Below are 19,461 nucleotides of genomic sequence, written 5' to 3' on the forward strand. Positions count from 1 at the left end.
CATGTTGTCCGATACGATCTCACTGTCTCCTAGTAGGGACTCATTCATCCATCCTCAGCCGTCTGCTGCTGCTTGTCCCATGCGTTACACTGTAAGCTCATTGGGGCAGACAGTACTTTCTGTTCTTCGTTTGTTCAGTAGTGAGGGTTTCCTTGGACTATGAAGTATTAATAATACTGGACTATGAGATATAATATTGATGAAAAATGTTTTAAACGACCATAAAGCTGCTTGCAAAAATTTGTTCTACATATTAAAAAAAAAGGGCAGGTAGGCAGATATTTACACATGGATATACACCCACTCCCCCCAGCAGACACTTTCTCTCCTGTGCTGTACATACAGCTGCCCGTGCCCTCCTCAGTCACTTGCTCCTGCCACACACACACGCACGTATAAATAACTTCTTACTTCTTGTTCACACACACACAGCTCCTCGAAGGGAAGAGGGGAGCGAGAATTACGTTTGAACGCTCGGTTAAGCTTCCTCTTTACTAGCTAGTAATACCCATTAGAAAGCGCCGAGGGAAAGCAGTGCTCGGTGCAGGGGGAGCACTGCAGTTCGGCCCGGGAAGAACCTTTATTCTCGGGCTTGCGCCTTGCTACGCAAATACTTGTTTCGGGGATTGCTCCCCCGTCGTCTCTCGGCCATGTTCAGCCCTGCTCCCCCTCACAACACCTCCCGCCCCCCGATCGCTCACTGCCAACCATAAGCCGCGTTTTCCCCCCACCTCTAGGGGCGGCGCGGCCACCACACCGCGGTCCCGAGCGGTCCCGAGCGGTCCCGAGCGGAGCGGAGAGCTGCCCCGGCCCCGGCCCCGCCGCCGCCCGCGCTCCTCGCTCCCGCTCCCTGCGGGAGGGCGGGCGGACTGCAGTGGGTGTGGCCAAGGGAACCGGCATATGCCTCGACAGACGTCAGTGCCGTCCAATGGGAAGCGGGGAAGGGCGGACCCGAGCGGCGTTGGCCCAATGGCAAGCGCGATCCTACTTGATGCGGTTACCTGAGGGATATAAAAGCTGCTGCGTGCGCGCAAGCCCCTCGCTTACACAGTATGGCCGGCGACATTAGCTAGCGCCCGCTCAACGCTCTTCTCTGTAACAGGGGAACACACGGACTACAAGGAACCGAACCGCACCGCATCGCCTGCCCGCCCACACCCCCGCTCGGACTGTAACCCTCTCACACACGCTCACGCCGCATCCGCCGCCGTGCACTCCGGGTGGTTTTCGCTCGTTTTAAAAAAAAAAAATCTTCCTTATTTTTCTTTTTCTTTTTTTTTTTTGAATTAATATTAAATTTCTCTAGAAGGTGAAACCCGCCAGGACGGACTGGGACCCGGCGGCGGCAGCGCGGCCCGTGCAGCAGCAAACGGTAGCGGCCGGGGGCGGTAGTTTGGTTGTCGTTAATTTCTGTGGTTGTTGGTTGCCGAGTTGTCTCACCATGAAGGAGAACGGTGCACACTTCTTCGAAGGGACCGAGAAGCTGTTGGAGGTGTGGTTCGCCCGGCAGCAGCCCGCGCAGCAGGAGCCGCACCAGAGCAAGGGGTCCGGCGATCTTCGCACCATACCCAGGTCCGTTAACGGCCGGGGTGGGGTTGGGGGGCGTGTGGGGGGTGGCGGTTGGGAGCGTGGCTCTTAAACGCCGGGAGGGGCCGGTGAATGGCCGGCGCACGCGGGGCCCGGGTGTGGTGGCGGCGGCGGGCGAGAGTGTGTGAGAGGAGAGGAGCGGGGCGGGGATTGGGTTGGGTCGGGGGGGTAATGGCCGTGCGCGGGCAGGCGGCAGCGCTGACGGGAGGCTGGTTCCGGGGTGGCTCGGGGAGAAGCCGTTGGTGGCAACGGCCGTGCGCGCGCGCGCGGCGGGCTCGGCCCGTGCGGGGTTGCCGGCCTCCTCCTCCCTCGCTGACAGCCGCGGCTTCTCCCGCCTGCCGGCGCAACGCCGCCGCAGCCGTGGAGTGACCTTCCGCTGCCCTCCAGAGACCCCTCTCAAGGCCGTGGCGCCGGTCCGCGGAGGCAGGGAGCCTCCTCTCGTCCCGGCCGGGGCCTGGGAGGGGGCGGTGGCAGTGCCGGGGACGGCGCGGCGCGGAAGCCATTCCGTGCCGCCACCTCGTGCAGCCCCGTGCGGTCCCTGCTGGCAACATGTGGCGGCGGGGAGAGGAGAGCCGGGCGTGTGCCGCGCCGGCCGGCAGTGCCCGCGCGGGGGGGGGCGGATGGCGGCGTGTCGCAGTGCTGCTGGCGGCCGGAGCCACGGCAGCGGCGCCCACTCCTGTGCAGCAAGCCCCCGCGCACATTGCGGCTGCCGGCAGCCGTCTGGTAGTGGCGCGCCCCGCTCGCAGTTGAGAGCCGTGGATGTCTTTTTACGGCAGGGCTTCTTGCTCCCGCGGGCTTCGGGATGGGAAGGGTGGGAAAATCCCTGCCCGGTGCGACTGGCTGTGCTGTGGAGAGTGGGGGTTAGGAATCTCGCGCCCAGTCAACGGAAGCTGGAAAGGGGAGACCTCTCTTGCTGCCGCGACTAGGATTGATGGTTCCCTCACATGGCCGGTTTCGCAGCGACCTCTGGCACTACGATAGCTGGGCAGGTTCACACAGGGGCTTGCGCGGAGGGAAGCAGGCGGCGCACGGGAAACCTGCCTGTGTCTCCCTGTGGCGGGGCAGGCAGCGGCGGGGGTGTGTGGGGGGTGCCCCCCCGGCCTCCTCCAGAAGTGCGGCCGGAGCCACGGTGTACACGTGAGTGTCTTGGCTCTGCTCCCGGATCGCGCTGCCTCTTTTCTCCCCCATTGACAAGTTCAGGCCAATGGGAGCCGGGCGCCGCGGAGGGGTGGGCCCGCGCCTGTCACCCAATGGGCATGTGAAGAATGTGCTGGCGCTTCTTTCCCTGCCACCCAGGGTGGGAGGAAGAAAGGCCCGAGGCCCACACCGCTTCTTGTGTACACGTGTTTCAAACTCGGGCCTTTCTGGGAGGGGGCAGCTCTTTCCTCCTGTGGCCAGGGAATGCCTGCTTAGCCTTTGTTAGCATAGTAGCTGATGGCCACCTGCCGGCACACTGGTTGTCCTTGAAACCATGCTGCGCAAGACAGATGTGAGATGGCTTTACTGTAGCTTGCCAGTACAGTATCTTACTGGGGGGAGTTCTGGAAAGACTACAATACCTAGACTTCTGACTTGAAGTAATAAGGGGTCCAACTGTAAATCTGCATAAAATTGTTCTGGTACAAGTAGCCTGGAATTGTCAGAAAATCGACAGTGCAGGTTTGAAGTACAAAGCAAGATCTGCTTATGTACCATAGAATGGAACCAGAACTATGTATAAGTTTGCAGAGATACCAAGATGGATATATAGGTGTAACCAGCTAACATAGTTGAAAAAGGCAGGCTTGTCTTAAGCATGCAGGGCAAATCTGAAGGTTATACTTATGGCAGTAGTTTACTCTCAGTATGGTAAACTGCTCAACTTAAGGTTCAGATGGTAGCTTGAGAGTCTGGTGTTTTCAGTGTATCCAGATCTGCTTTTGTATATCACTATTACCCAGTGGTCTTTGGTCAGGGAGCTTGGAGGAGGGCTTGTCATGATGTATTGATGTTTGGAATATGGTAATGATGGTAGAGTCTCCATTTAAAGGCATACTTAGCATATGCTACTTGCCTTTTCCTTTGTTTTGATATTTCTCAGCAAATATCCTGTGTGTATATGTTGGTAGAGTTTGCTATCCAAAGATCTGAATTGCCAGTGGGCAGATAACTGCCTTTCCTGAAATAATGAATAGCCAATGTTGGGGGCGGGGGGAGTATATATATATATATATACACACACCACTAGCTCATGGAAGCTTCATTTCTGTCATGCCAGAGACACTGCAGGATACATGTTTAGCTCTGACCTGTTGGTGTAAACGAGGTAGTTTGCTCGTAACTTTCTGACTTGTCAAGATATTTAGGCCTTATTTGAATAATGTGCTTAACATGGAAATCATCAGATGTGGTTATGCAGTTCTTTGAGATTTAGTGGTATAACAGATACCACAAGCTAACAACTTGTATATTTAATATTCAGGCAATCCTGGAAGGCTATTATAAATCTTAGGTGAAATATGTGCAGATGATCTGAGTTATGTAGGCACTTCAGGATTCCTGTTGTGTTTGACTTTAAATGTGAAGGATTCCAAAAGTATTCACTTGACTTAGCATTAATATGCTAGTGTTAGAATATACAGATCTAGTTTAGGGATGGCATTCTGCAGATGCTTTCCTCGTAGACATATTCGTGCTCTCTAGGGTTCTGTTTGTCAGCTCAGGCTCATGTTTGCAAAACAAGAAATTTTTGAAATTGCTTAATGGCATTTAATGTCATTGCAAGGCAGGTACTGTGACAGTTCTTTTGTAGGGTTTAGATATGGCTGTAAAGTTTTAATAGAGTAGATACACACTGTTCACTGTTGGACATGTGGTCTTTAACACTATTTCAGAGCTGTGAGCAGGCTTTGAAGGTGTTTGTGTTAATTGGCTCTTAATACAAGATGTTAATTGAAGCTGTGTGGTTTTTTGGTAGGAAGCTGTGATGTGTCTGAAAATTACTGTTACCTGTGTCCAGGAGTAATTATCAGTGATACTGTGTTGCTAGCATGAAGTTAAGTTTTAGAAACACTATCTTTAAGTGTATTGTTGGAATTTATTTACTACAGTTGATAGATGCAAAAGAAAAAACTGAATACAATATATCCCACTATACTAATTCTATAAAGGCAATTGAATAAGTTAGTTTATGTCGAACAGAACTTGAAATCAAAGCTGAAACTGTAGAACAATTGCTAAATTAGAGTCAAGCTGCAAACCAGTTGAGCTTGCCTTTCGTATTGTAATACCTGCTTAGTAGTGAAATGTGAGCCATTCATGTACTGAATGACTAAGCTGATGTTCAAAGCTAAAAATTTCCATGTTGGGTGTGCTTGCTAGGGATTAGATATGTTAAAGTATTTGTTGGTTATCAGCAACAAAAAAAAAAAAAGGAAAAAGTTAAAGAATTGATGCAATTAAGAAATGTGTCACATTTTTTCTCCTGTTGGCAAGCCTGCCTTCTAGAGAATAATTTGGATTTGTATAAAGTACTTCAGAAAAGATCTGTACTTATTGTTCTAATACATTCAGTAAAGGTCCCAAATAAAAACTTCAAACTATAGAACATGGGCTTTAAGTTGCTGTTAAGATTTGGGGGGCATTCACATGCTAATAAGTTCTGTGGAAAGGTCTTGTGGTTGAAATAATGGCAGGGCTCTGAAGATGCATACCTTACTCATACTCAAAAGCGAAATGAGTAATATTTTTGTGGTCTCAAAATAATTTGCTTTAACTTCAGTGCTTGTTCTCATGCTTGTAAGGCTTTTTTTTTTAAGAACCTTAAACTATGTATAAAAAGCGAAGGGTTGCTGAAAATGCAGTGAACATGCTGAGAGGCCTGGAATTCTGTGATGACTGAGTAGCGCATTCACTATCCCAACAGTAAAAATAGCTGTTTATTCCTTTAGATGATGTGCAACCAGGCATTTCCCATCTCAAGGCTTATCATGATGTCGAATAATTCAAGTTAGAAACCATAGGTTAATGATGCAGGTATTTAAGAGCCCATATCTCAAGCATTCAACCCTGAAGAATACTCTGAAGCTAAGCTTATGGACCTGTAATATGTTTCCTGTTTATATTATGTGAACACTCAAGAAACTGGAGGAAAAAAACAGTGCTGTAATGAGGAATATGGAGTGACACTGAGATTCTCATCCTGTGCTACACAAAGTCTGCCAAGCACCTATACAAGTCCTGTAAATACTTGCTTTGTACTGCACCCTATAGCCTGAGTCACCTCACTGCTGTACCTCTGCCCCTTGTAAGAGTTCAGTCTTTCCCTCATCAAAATCGATATTCAGAAACTAGATTTTAGAAACAAATTCAAAATAACAGATATGTTTGCTTTTAACTATCTCAATTGTAATTAAAGAATGGAAAGGAAACAAGCCCTTTTACACTCTGGTACTACTGATTGTGATACTGCTTGGGGGAAGTTGACTTACGTTGAAGGCTTTTTCACAGAATCACAGAATGTTAGGGATTGGAAGGGACCTTGAAAGATCATCTTTGATATCTTCCAACCTTACCACTGAAACTGCTAAAGAATTTGGTTAGTCACTTTGTCAAAGATCTGCTCTCTTAATGAGACTCTATAAGGCATCCCGGTAAGATATGTAGCTATGGGTGTATTCCTAGAAGGCCTTTCGGAATGGCTGTTTACTCAGCCTGGAGAACAGGGAGATTTGAGGGTTATGGTATGTGCTTACTACCTTATGGCATGTTTCTTCTGGAGAAGTTTACATTCCAACTTGCCCTGAATGATGCCTGTAAGGCTTGTTGAAGCCTTGATGTGCCTATTGGAGCTCATGCTTCCTTAAACATCTTTGGTGTCAGATATGTTTAGTCCTCTGATATGAGAGACTAAGGAACACCCATCAAATATCTTGAGATGTAAAGGATGGAGTCACCATTCCATGTGTACTGCTGAAACTGCAATAACAATAAAAGGCCTGTGATGGGAGTGACATGGCAGCCTTCAATGTGTTATTTGTGGCTTTGTGCCATTGCTGAAATATCTTGGTGTCATTTGGGAATGATTCTCTTAATAGTTGGCTCAGGATCTTCTGGGTAATAAGTATTTTCTGAGGTGTACTGCTTGGTATCACTTTTAATATGGATGCACTTTCCCATTCAGGTGCCTGTCTTCAATTCAAGGTTAAGTACATGTCTCTGGAGAGTTTAAGATAAGGGAAATGCAAGCAGTCTTTCTGTGTATGTTTATTCAGAGCATACAGAGGGTGTGTGGGTTTTGTGTACTTCACAGATAGTGCTGGAGTAAAATTATCAAATTGCCAGTACCTTGTGTCTAAACTTGGGGTGTGAGTATGGTTGCAGATAATCTGTCTTCAGTTGTAATTTATAAACTAAGTCACAATTCTAATATGAAATAATTCACATGCAGCTGTCTGCAGAAAAACATGCCAGCTGCTAGGAGGTGCTTTACAAAGCTTGTGGGTTTTGTTTAGTCAATCTGTACTTTATCAACCCCTTTCAGGATGCTTGAAACAGTGTTGCAACTCCACTGACACTAATATATAGCCAGGGCCTATGTGTCTCAGCTAGAGCTCCTCTGCACAAGCAGTTTAGACAAAGCATTAAGTTCGAGTGTTCTGAAGCATAGTATTGGTAGGAATTTGCCTGCTTAACTGTAGCCTGCTAAAGAGGTAACTGATGCATCTGCTGGCTCCTAAAATATTTAGTAGGTAACAGGTGAGAGAATAAAAAGTTGCTCTGCAGGTGAATGCTTGATTTCTAAACAAGGTCTTACAATAAAGTATGAGATTGAAATGCTTTTTACTTCGATTACTTACAGGCTACTACAGGCTTGTCATCTGTGCTCTGTTGATGAAAAGTTATGCAAGAGTATGTATACAGCTTAAGCTGTCTTTAGGAGTTCCATAGGATTCATTTCCTAAGAATGCCTGCCCTACTGTAAAACAACTTTTCTTTCCAATGCTGTCTGTATAAGGTACTGTTACTGGGGTGAAGGGATGGTACGCTTGTGGAGACTGTTAGTTGCTGATAGGAACAAGTTTTTGATGTAGTTCTTTATCTTTTTAAATTGTTATTTATCCTCTTCCCAGTTGGCCTGAAACAGCAGTATTGTGCTGCTGCCTGATATGCCAGATTACTGTGTTAAGAACCTGTTCTACCTGTGAAGGTAAAGGCTCTAAATAGGCCAGCAACTGGAATTCAAAAGGATGGTTTTATCTGGCAAGGAAAACTTGATTCATAGCTTATTCATAATTTCACAGAAATATGAAATAAAGGAGAAAAAACCAATGGTTTGGAACTTGTTTGAGAGGGACTGCTGACCATTACATTACGCGCTTTTAGCATACTTCCTAAAAATAAATTAAAATGCTTCTCTGTTCTGATAGATTTTCCATGCTGACATACCTGGGTGGCAGTTTGAATGGAAGTTATTTGCACTCTGGTAACGAGTCTGTGCTGATACGGCACTAAACATTGCAACACAGGTATGGGAGTAGATTGGTAACTTTTTTGGGCTTGTTCTGCTAGTCAATCATAGAACAAGTTGCTTTCTACCATTCAAGCATGGACAGTTAATCACACTTGTATTCCAGTTTCATTTGGTATTCTTTGAGCATGTGCAACCATTTAAGATGCATGTTGCTTACCTATTGGAGAAATTATTTTGACTTTCAGTAGGTGTCAGTTACTTGAAATTTCAGGAGCGGGATCTTACCGCTTTGGAATGAAGCTGGTAGTAAGCCTACATAACAGCCAGGAACTGGTCTCAAATGCATTTTCAGTTTTGTGTTCCAGTGGATGCAGGTCTGCTACAAAACTATCTGTAGTTACCAATGATTGTCATGCATCGTATTTCCAGTGTGCTTGGCTTGAGTATGGGGAAGGAGTCTCTAGACAAAGTGTTTGGTATTGTCCTGATGTCTGGCTGTGGGAAATAATTCAGGAAATAGTAATGCAATCCATATGCTTCCCATTGACAGGGGAATTTTGAAGAGAAGCCCATGATGGCACTTTATAGAGAATTAGTCTCTTTGGTTCTCCCTTTTCAGTTGGAGCCTTTGCTTCCCAGTTAAGAGTTCACTTAATTGTGGAATAGGAAGTAATGTCTTCAAGTCTTTCAAAGTTATTACCTTGACAAAATAAAGTGGGATTAGCCACAACATATGTGTGGATAATAATAAAAATATTGGTTTTAAGGTGGAGTTTTTGTTTCCACATTAAGTTTGAGTGAATGTTGATTGTCTATGACTAGTAATACTTAAATAATTATACAGATTAAAGAAAAGGAAGAAATGCAAGAGTTAGACTTCTAGTGAACTCAGTCTACTTGGTACAAAGTAGTCCCAGATGTTCTTCCTTAGCTCTGCTTTAAACAATGGAAAATGTCAAATACTAAGGTCATCTTGTTTAAATAGATTATATTGAGATAAAATCCAGCATGTTAGTGGCCTTTCAGTAGTTTCCTGTGCTTAACTTTAAAATGCATATAGGTGCAGCCCAGTATCTCTGCAAAACTTTGCCCTAATGTGGCCAAGTCTCATCCTGGGTGCTGCAACCCTTTGTTAGACTGTTTTATTCTTCTGGATCAAGCCTGACATCTTGTCTGTTTTTCAGTTTGTAGACTTTCTTCTTTAGTGCTACTCTAATCAGACCAAATGATGAACTTTTCCTTTATTCCTTCCTGCAAAGGTTGAATGCATGAACATGTAGCATATGCTTAGCTATGGTTTCTGTAGTGGAATAGTGAAGAGTTGAGTGAAGTTTTAATATGCAAAGGTCTTATGCAACAGCAGATTTAAGCCATAGTACCTAAATACTAATGAGCATAACAAGGACTTTCTTTGCATGGTAGGCTTTGGACTTAACATGCAATATTGTAGTGTTAGTATGCTGTGCTGATCCTTCATTGTTGGACTCCTTGAACACCAAAATTGTTACGTCTTCCTTTACTAATATGTGACTGAAACTTAAATGAGCCACTTTCCTGAAGTGTCTGGTGCTGCAGTACAGTGGCACTTCTATAAAGAAGATTCTCACTTGTCTACATAAGGCTAAGGTTTTGACTTGTCTGGCCAGGTAAGAAGCTTGTGAAGGCTCAGATGTATGCTCTTGCAAAGCCTGAGACAGGTACATACCCATTAGTGCTCAGACAAGTACAAAATCAGATTTGTAGTCATGTACAAATGGGGTTACTGCAGCTCAGCATCAGGCAGTGTAAGGAACTCTGCCTCAGCTTTCAGAAATGCCATGCCAGACACTGAGGTCGTCTTCAATGGCAGATAAAATATCACCATTAGTGGTGCTGGAATGATTTGAACAGTTACTCCACCAACCCAAAGTAACAGATCACTGAATTCAGATTACAGAAAAAGTATAATAGGATGTTAGAGGAAAGATACTAAGGCTGGCAAATTTGTGCAGGTGTGCTGTAACTTCTAGAGAAAACAAAATGGTGCAGTCCTCTTCTTAGTAGAATAGCGTGATTCTCTAGGAGCATTTAAAAATAGGTATAATATAAACTGTTTCACTTTTGCATTTACCAGCTGGTTTTTATTTAATGTGGAGATTTGAGGGGTCTGTACTGTCATGTCTATAGTCACAGAAGAGTGTTTCATCAAGATTCACTAATTAGAGTGGTAGGGAAAAGCTCACTTTGATTTTAAGTATCCAGTTGTATCACTGAGCTCAAACTTGTTCAGATGTGCTCTCAATGATGCATAGGATTTTAAGATGCATAGGATTCTCTTAAACTTTTAATAGCTTCAATCTCACCTGAAAGGAGGCTGTAGAGTGAGTCTAAGTTGACTATATTGTTCTGGTTGACTCCTGTATAAATATACCAATTTAGTGCAATATACACTTTAAAAGGGAAAATCCTCAAGTATTAGTAGTAAAGGTACAGAATTCAGTTCCAGGAGGCGTTCTCAAGTGAGGGAGAAATTAAGGTATTTATTTGCTGGGGTATTCAGAGAAGCAAAGAACATCTGGATTTTTTTAGTTATTTTTTTAGTTATATGTACAGCAAATCTAAAACTTCGACTTTGCAAACTGACTGGTTTTCTAAGGGCAAAGATTAGTCACATTCTGTGACTGCTGGAGGATCCCTGCTGATAGAATTAGCAGTGAGTGCTCTATTCTAAAATACAACTACAGAGCTTTTGCAGTGTCAAAAGGTCTGACTCCTGAGGGGGATTTGGGTTGACAGTTATATGAGCAGCAGAGCAAATCAAATAGCTCCCTTGGTGATGAAAAAATTGCAGTTTTTCTGCACTCCCAGCTCTGAAGGGTCCTCTAGTTGTTCCAGCTCTACTGATGGGCAGCTTAATTTTATGCTGGGTTAGTAAAAGTCTTGGTTTGTGACGGGCCCAGCACAAACCTGCAGGTGGAATATGCTGTGGGAAGGGAGGGATGGGAGAAGTGGGGCAGCTGTCTGTCTTGTAATTTTGCAACTTCAGGAAGCTGTATGTGTTTGTCTGCTTTATAGCAAATTTGACTGTATTGTAGTCTGCTAATCTGGTGTAGACACAAGACTGAAGTGAGAACCAAAGTAGTTTTTTGCAAGTCTGTCACTTCTCATGAGTACCTTGAAGTCTTGAGGCTTATTTTGACCCTTTGATTTTTTTTCCAGTTTCTTAAAATTCCTTGTAGAATGAGTAATGACAGTAAAGAATTGAAACATTAAGCTGCTACCCCTGTACTGAAATCTAGCAGTATATCTTCAGCTTGTGCTATGTGAAAATAGATCAGTTTATTTTCTTGTAAGTGTAATATTCCAAACCATTTGCTATAAGTATTCTGTACCTTCTAGAGGTAGACAGAACTCTGTGATCCTGATTGAATGAGGAATTCAGGTCACTGAAATGTATTAGTTTTTAGGGGTGGTATTCAATTAAATTATGAACTTGACTTTAAGCTGCACAAATAAAACATGTTAATGTCAGCTTGCTGGTGTTTATAACTCTAGTAGTTGCCAATGACTGCTGTGATTGAAGTACATGGAGATTCAACCTAAAGCATACCTTAAGTTTTAACAATGAATTTTATCTTAGTACATGTGGGGTGCAGGACTTCAGGTTATCCTGACTTGCCTAGTTAGAAACTTGGGGTTGCTGCACACTAACAGATCCTGAGGAATACTTAGTCATTCATTGAGAACTGAGGATATTACTGAATATTACTGTATTGTGATAGTTCCTATATAAAAAGTCCTTGCCTTTCATGCTCTTAGATCCAGCAACTCAAGACAAGAGCTATAGTCTTGTTTGGGCTATACTTCTTACCCAGGGTTCCAGAAAGCTTCAGTTTGTTTAACCTGTTGTTTGTGCTCTTCTATAATTCTTCGCAGGATTGAGTGGGACAAACTTCTGGAGAATGTGCATTGTTTGATCATAAGTGTGACAAAAACTGACAAGCAGGAAGCTTATGTACTCAGGTAAGCCACTAGCTTATTCTTTCATCTACAAGAGGTAAAAAAGCTAAAGCTGTTACATGGGATCCACTTGGCTGAGAATCCAGCCTTGGGTTAAGATCCTGCTGTTCATGACTAAAACTTGCAGGTGTCTGCTAAAATGATTAAGGACAGGGCTGTGGTGTTTCTGCACCTGATAGTTGAATTTTGTCTAGGGATAAAGAAATTTCCCCAGTGAAGAGCTTTAGAATTACTTCAGTAGAATAGTGCATCTGAGTGTCACTGTTTGATCAGCAAAAACTGTATCAGTACATTGGCTTTAACTCCAGATAATGCAGTCAAGGGGAACAAGTCTTGCAGCTGAGCAAATGACATCTGTAAAAATCCAGATTTCCTGAAATCTTGGAATTTTTGTTTTGTGCAGCAGTTGGTTGTAAGGACACTACTTCTGCTGTGTGTTTTATCTTGCAAAATACTTTCAGGCTTTTTCTACATGAACTTTACAGACACACTGACATTTTGGTTTACTTCAGATTACAGAAACTGAAGGTTTTGTACTCTGAAAAGACTGCCTTGAGGGCAAGGTTGAGCTAAAAGCAAGCTAGTCAAAGAAACTGCTGAAGTCTTGTTTTGCAAGCTTCATATATGTAAAACAAAATTCTGAAAATGTAACTAGTTACAACTATGTCCCGAATGAAGTATAACCTTTACTTTGAATGCTTAAGCAGCGTTCCAAACTGAGTTATTTAAGCTAGACTTATTCCCATTGTTCAGTTACTTGGTGAGAAGATACTTGTTATACATGTTTATTCTGGATATAGTATCAATGCTAATCTCCAGTTGAGTGGGACTGTAGCTAAGCGACTGAGTTAAAGGCATATAGTGTAGCTCATTATGAGACTTCCTGTTCCTGTGGACAGGTGGTGATTTTACGACTTTCCAGTAGTTGCCTTTCCTAGAAGCTGCAGCCAGACAACTTATCAGATTTTGTTATGGCTTTTGCCTTTTTTGAGTTTAGGTTCTCAGGCTTTATTTCAGCTGAGAAAGTCAGATTTCAAGCTTGACCCTGTTATGTGTCTTGGTTAAGAAATTAAATTGCATATCTATGTTGTGTACACACTTCACAGCATGTTTGTATTTCTTTAATAGATTGAGAATATGTAATGCATGTGGTACCTCTCTTCCTGTGGTATGGTAGCTGTGTAATAACATGTTTGCAGCAGGTATTTGTTTAGGGAAATAACAACTCTCAAATGTTAGCTAAAATCTTTTGGTTTGATACATTCGCCAAGCATGTTTATGTACTATACGCTGAGTGTTCACTTACGGTAATGCCTTTGGTTATAAGAACCAAGATCTAACCATTCTCTACTGGCTTGTTTTATATAGAGCATTTAATATATTTTTAACACTTTTTTGCAGTGAGAGTAGCATGTTTGTCTCCAAGAGACGTTTCATTTTGAAGACGTGTGGTACCACCCTCTTACTGCAAGCACTGGTTCCCCTGTTGGAGCTTGCTAGGGAGTACAGTGGGTTTGACTCAATTCAGGTAAGGTGCCAAAAATGTTGCATCTTCCTTAGGATGTACAAAAAGCATTCTACTAATATTTCAAATGCACTGCTTTTATTAAATGGCAAAGGAAGTTTCAGAACATTTATGTATGCTTCCCATAATGGGAAGATTGTAATACAAGATTGCTTGCTGCGCTCTAGGATTTAGCCTTCTATTTGCCTCTTAAGGTATCTTAAAGGATGCTAACTTACAAATGCTCTTGTGCTGAGTTGAGGTTACTTAAGGGTGAAAGAATTCCATGCCCATGTTGTCAGTGCTGAAGTCACTGTTTTGTTGTGGAAAACAAATTTTGAAGTTTACAAATTAAGCTAAAAAAACCCAGATGCCTCTGAAATGAAAATATGGGTAGCAGTGCTTTGACAATGAAAACTTAGGTCCTGTGAAAGCTTATACTAAATGCTTGCATTTATCAAGATTTTTAGATTCAAGGTGAATGGATATATTCAATATCTAAAATGCACCTTACATTTTTCAGAGCTTCTTTTATTCACGTAAGAATTTCATGAAGCCTTCCCACCAGGAGTACCCACATAGGAATTTCCAGGAAGAAGTAGAGTTTCTTAATGAAATTTTCCCAAGTAAGTTCATGAAACTTCAGCAAAGTTGCACAGCTTGCATAAAGTGATGTGAAGTGACAAGCAGTACAATATATACAGGCTACCAGGACATTGATTCAGCAGTGCTTGCAGTTCTGCAGCCAGCACAAGTTTTGGCTGCATATAAATACCTATTTTTTTAAATTTCTGACCACTGACTTGCCAAGATCAAAATTACAATCATATTAAGCCTGACACTTAGCACTTTGTCTTAACTGAGGTCATCTTTAGACTTCCAAATGGAGTGTTGTCAGTCTGCAGAATCCAGCTCTTACTAACTGTAAAAACCTCATTAAAAAGGTAGAATAGTAATGTAATACACTGAAGGAAAATGTAAGCTTTTCTCAGAAAAGTCACTGCCTTAAAGATTGAATCTGAACATTTATTCAAAATATAAAACCTGCAAGAATAACCTTGAATTTTAACTACTGGCAGAAAAGTTTTTTGAAGGAACAGGGAAGTGGTAGTACTTATCTTATTTGAAAATAAATGTTAATCATTAAATAGATGGTTAAGAGTACTAGGATTTCTAGTGCATAGCTAAAGCTGTACTCTGAGTTTCATGCTAGTAGGCTCTGAACTGGGGTGTCCAGACCACTTTCTGAGGGAGCCTGTTCTTCTGGTTATTGGCTTTACATTCCTGAAGTTAAATGCCTGCTTACTTGATGCAGATGCTGACTGTATCAGTGAATCCTCTTAGTGTTTTGTCAAAGACTTCTCCTATATTTATATATGCAATGAAGCTAATCTCTTTATATGAAGGATCAGCTGTGGTACATTAACTGGAGACTTTTTGTCTTGTCAGATGGAGCAGCTTATTGCATGGGGCGTATGAATTCTGATTGCTGGTATGTATGTGAAGACTGAAATCTTTGGGGCTTACAGTAGAACTTGGTGCTGATAATATTTATTACATAAGTGATTTGTATTTTACGTAGGTACCTGTACACCCTGGATTTCCCGGAGAGTCGGATATCCAATCAGCCTGATCAGACACTGGAAATTCTGATGAGTGAGCTTGACCCAGTAGTTATGGACCAGTTCTACATGAAAGATGGTGTTACTGCAAATGATGTCACTCGTGTATGTTTGCTTGAAAACTAAGCATTTTGGGGAATGGTGGAAATTGGGCAACAAAATGCTTCACTTACCATTTAATGCAAGATTTCTTTTCTGGTAGGAAAGATCTCATAGAAAGTGTCAGGTTGATGTTTTGGGGGCAAAGCGGATTTAAGTCTAGAATGTTTTTGGGAATATAACGTCACATTTTCAATGCCCCTGATTTCATCTATAGAAAGGAACAATTTTTAGCGCTTTGAGTGATTGGAAGCTTATCCTCTAAAAAGTAGAGAAACAGGAATAAAAAGATAACAAGGTAACTTCCACTGAAGGATGGCAATTACGAGGAGTAAGACTTACACTCAAGATAATGAATGCCAAGGGAATCTAGGTATCAAAATTAAGTCATGGAGCCATTTGGATAGTTGTGGGGGAGAGGGATTTAAGCTTGTAAGTACAACTTGGTGATTTTGCCTCCTTTTTCTCCTTTTTTCCAAATGGGAAAGTCCTGTGACGTGAACAAGTTTGTTTGACAAGTACATTGACTTCATCTGGTTTTCCATCTTAGGCTTTGATTCTCCTGCTGTATTTGTTATTGAGATTTGGCTGTAGCTCAAGTACTGTGTGGGAAATCAAAGTGCTTGGCATTGCACTTCATTCTGGAGTATAAAGAAGTACGTTCTCACTCTGGAGTAAGTGTAAACAGCCTTCACTTTGTGGATGCTGCTTGAACAGGTGCTCCATTTTCTATTTTAATTGCAGAAGCAATTATGTGTTAGAATTCTAAGCTGTTCCCTTGTCTTGGAGGTATGCAGCTTGGTTCTGTAAGAGGCAAGTATCTGAACTTGCATGCAACTTGGTCACTTACTTGGTACGTGACAGGCTGCAAAGCAAGTTCATCAACAGTGGTACAGATTATCAAACCAACTTGTTATTGGGAGAATTCTTTTGTCCTGTCCCCTGAATTGGTCATCTTTCTGCCTTTAAGTTAAATCTAAACAAGTGTAAGGATGCATTATAAACTGAGTGATATAATTTTAACTTTTGTTTCAGATGAGTGGAATTCGTGACCTGATACCAGGTTCTGTTATTGATGCTACAATGTTCAATCCTTGTGGGTATTCAATGAATGGGATGAAATCGGATGTAAGTTTTACACTTATTGGTAATGTTAAAAATATATATTATTACCACCAAATAATTACCTTTTTTGTTTTCAGGGAACTTACTGGACTATTCACATCACTCCAGAACCAGAGTTTTCTTATGTTAGTTTTGAAACAAACATAAGTCAGACCTCTTATGATGACCTGATTAGAAAAGTTGTAGAGGTTTTCAAGCCAGGAAAATTTGTGACAACCCTCTTTGTTAATCAGGTGAGTTTTCTTGCATTGTCTTGTCAGCTCCTGAAATGCATATAGACACAAAGCAAGGCTAGAGACTTCTTACTGGGATGTTAGTTTCCAGATTGCCTCTATATTTGGATGGTAGTTTCTTTGGAAAGTAAAAATACTTTTCAGTATTGCTTTGGCATGCATGAAATCTGATCTCCAGAAAACTTAAGTACCGAGACTCAGTATTCTAATGACTTTCTGTGCAGTTCTGTAGAGCCATAATTTCTTGCTTTGGCACTTTTCTGGATATGGCTGCAGCTGTCAGTTATAGAAGTGCTGCTGTTAAGGGTGATGCTGCCAGCTAAGGATTCATAGGAAAGCAGTACCACATGTAGCAGAATTACTGCTTGGGACTGAAATGTCCCACAGTACTGTCAGGCATGGGGTTGAAGCATGTGTGGTTCTTCTGATACTGTTACCAACATAAAGCACCTATTGTGCAAGTACATCTTTAAATGCTGTTTAAAAATAACTTTTGCTTTTTTATTTTCTAGAGCTCTAAATGTCGTACGGTGTTTTCTTCTGCCCAGAAGATTGAAGGGTTTAAACGTCTTGATCACCAGATTGCCCAATTCAGTGATTATAATTTTGTTTTTACCAGTTTCACAAAAAATCGCCAGCAACAGCACAGTTGATTAAGAATGAAGAAAAAGCGCAAAAAGAAATCCCATATAGAAGGTGGTGGTTGCTTTCTAGTTAATGATTCAGGGGGCCATGCTTTCCACTTCCACCACCTTGTAGTTGTGGAAAGCCCTAGGTGTAATCATAGTATAACCATTTTGAATTGTATGCATTATTATATCAAGGAGTTAGATATCTTGCATGAATGCTCTCTTCTGTGTTTAGGTACTCTATGCCACTCTTGCTGTGAAATTGAAGTGCATGTAGAAAAATCTTACTGTATGAGACTTTACAACACTTGTAAAAATGATTCAGGTAGAATTACACACAGTATAGTTTTTCTCCAGGTATCACCAAAAATTCCCCACAGACAAGGCTTTCGTCCTCATTAGACTTTAGCCTCGACCTACTCACTGGGAACAGTTCTCTGTTAAATTGTCACTCTTTTTTATCTATGTTGTGATTTCAGTCTAAAATAGTTTTTTACAAACTTTATGATTTCTAATGAAGCTGATTCCTAATTAACACTTTTCATGTTTGGAGAAAGTTCTTAAAACAGTTACATATTGTTCTGCTACTACAGGTGGTGGTTGATTTATTTTTTAAATTGGACTGACTTTTCATGCTCTACTCAAGCTTACAGGAATTTGCTCAGCTATACTGCAGCATTGGGCTAATGCATTGGTCTTTCACCTTTAGAAATTTGGGTATAGGTACTAATGCAAGTTAAATTTCATCCTAAACCTTAGTGGTCATTTATCTGTGCACACCCCCAAGCTGTCACACTGCTACACAATGGCAGAGTTTGAAGAAGGTCCAAGACTTGATAGGGGAAGAGCTGAGTCAGGATGCAAGTGCTTTGACATACTTGTGTGTCAGCTCTGCAAAGTGCAATTTCATATTGGCACCAGACATTTTCTTTCCTAATCACCAATTATGTTGGATGAAGAAGCTGGTGCTCTTGAGCACTGGCAGGTAATCTAGTGAAGGAGTAGAATTTGCTGGGCTAGGTGTGTTGATTGGTTTGGATTATTCTCAGTAAAACCTGTGACCTACCACTTCTAACTGTAAAGAGTGCTTCTAAACTGGTCCAGTGTCACTTCATTTTGTTGCTCCAAGCGAAGCTAATGCCTCTCTCTTGTGACAGTCCTGTGACGTTGTGCATGTGACTTATGTTGTATTTGAGTGTTGTGACTTCATCTGTTTTTTTTCCTCCTAATTACTAAAGGTGGTTCCTCTTTACTGTGACTTGAGGGCATTAAGTGAAGGCATAGAACAAGAACTGTCTGGGACACCTGGACAGAAGTAGAATGCTATTCATAGAACATGAACAAGTGTGTAATTCAAAGTCACTTTAATGGGTATTGACTAAAATGCAGGCTTTAAAGAGCTGGCACACTTTCAGCTATGTTTGAAAATACTGGGATTTTAACAGCTGTGAGACCAGCATGTTAAAGACAAAATTGAGATTTCCCCCCCACTTCTTGTCCTTGCAATGTTTTGACTCTTTCTGGTTTGACGCAATGTTTTGTTCCTTCTGTATTTATAAATGAAGCACTTTTTCAGTGCTTCTAAACTAAAGTCTGCTTGGTTAGAAATCAAGTGGTTGAAACATTTTGAATTTTTTTATTTTAAGCATAATTGTTGATGTTTGTTACCAATGTTATCAATTACATGCTGTAAATGGCACTAATGCTTCTTGTTGTTAATATTGAGGACCAATATTTCAGTGATTTTTTTTTTTTTTTTCTCTTTGTCCCAACTGACCTTTGTTGGCTTGAGGTCCTTTAGGTAGACTGAAGATCCCTTTCCAAGTAATACTGAAATACACATTTTACAAATAGATGCATAAGCCTTGGCTATAAAAATGAAAGCTGTTGAATGGATTATTGAACTATCTAGGGTGATCAGGATGGGGGGGAGTATGGTGTCTATAATTTCTGTGGTGTTAGATTTTGATCATTTAAAAATACCTGTACCACAACTTAATGCTTCAATAAAAGTTCGCTTAAATTGTTTGTAGTGGTGATTCAGCAATTTCTACCCTTCACACTCCTCATGCTTTTTGGTACCAAATGGTTTAATTCTGAAATAGATTTGTGTTTCTTGTCCTGAATTGCAACACTGCAAGCTTAGAGAAGAGTGGCTGGAAAGCTGCCTGGCAGAAAAGAATCTGGGGGTGTTGATCGACAGCTGGCTGAA

General features: G+C 41.9%; 1 protein-coding gene across 1 annotated transcript; it reads left to right on the forward strand.

Annotated features, from left to right (window-relative positions):
- Positions 1-1,054: 1,054 nt before the first annotated feature.
- AMD1 (adenosylmethionine decarboxylase 1) lies at positions 1,055-19,277 on the forward strand. The gene is made up of 9 exons (XM_065631718.1): positions 1,055-1,572; positions 11,954-12,040; positions 13,439-13,565; positions 14,065-14,167; positions 14,991-15,033; positions 15,124-15,268; positions 16,298-16,390; positions 16,465-16,620; positions 17,133-19,277. Exons 1-9 carry the CDS (start codon positions 1,442-1,444, stop codon positions 17,271-17,273), a joined length of 1,026 nt encoding a protein of 341 aa, XP_065487790.1. The 5' UTR covers positions 1,055-1,441; the 3' UTR covers positions 17,274-19,277.
- Positions 19,278-19,461: the final 184 nt, after the last annotated feature.

The sequence above is a fragment of the Caloenas nicobarica genome, chromosome 3 (assembly GCF_036013445.1).
Source record: "Caloenas nicobarica isolate bCalNic1 chromosome 3, bCalNic1.hap1, whole genome shotgun sequence".
NCBI classification, from domain to species: Eukaryota; Metazoa; Chordata; class Aves; order Columbiformes; family Columbidae; genus Caloenas; species Caloenas nicobarica.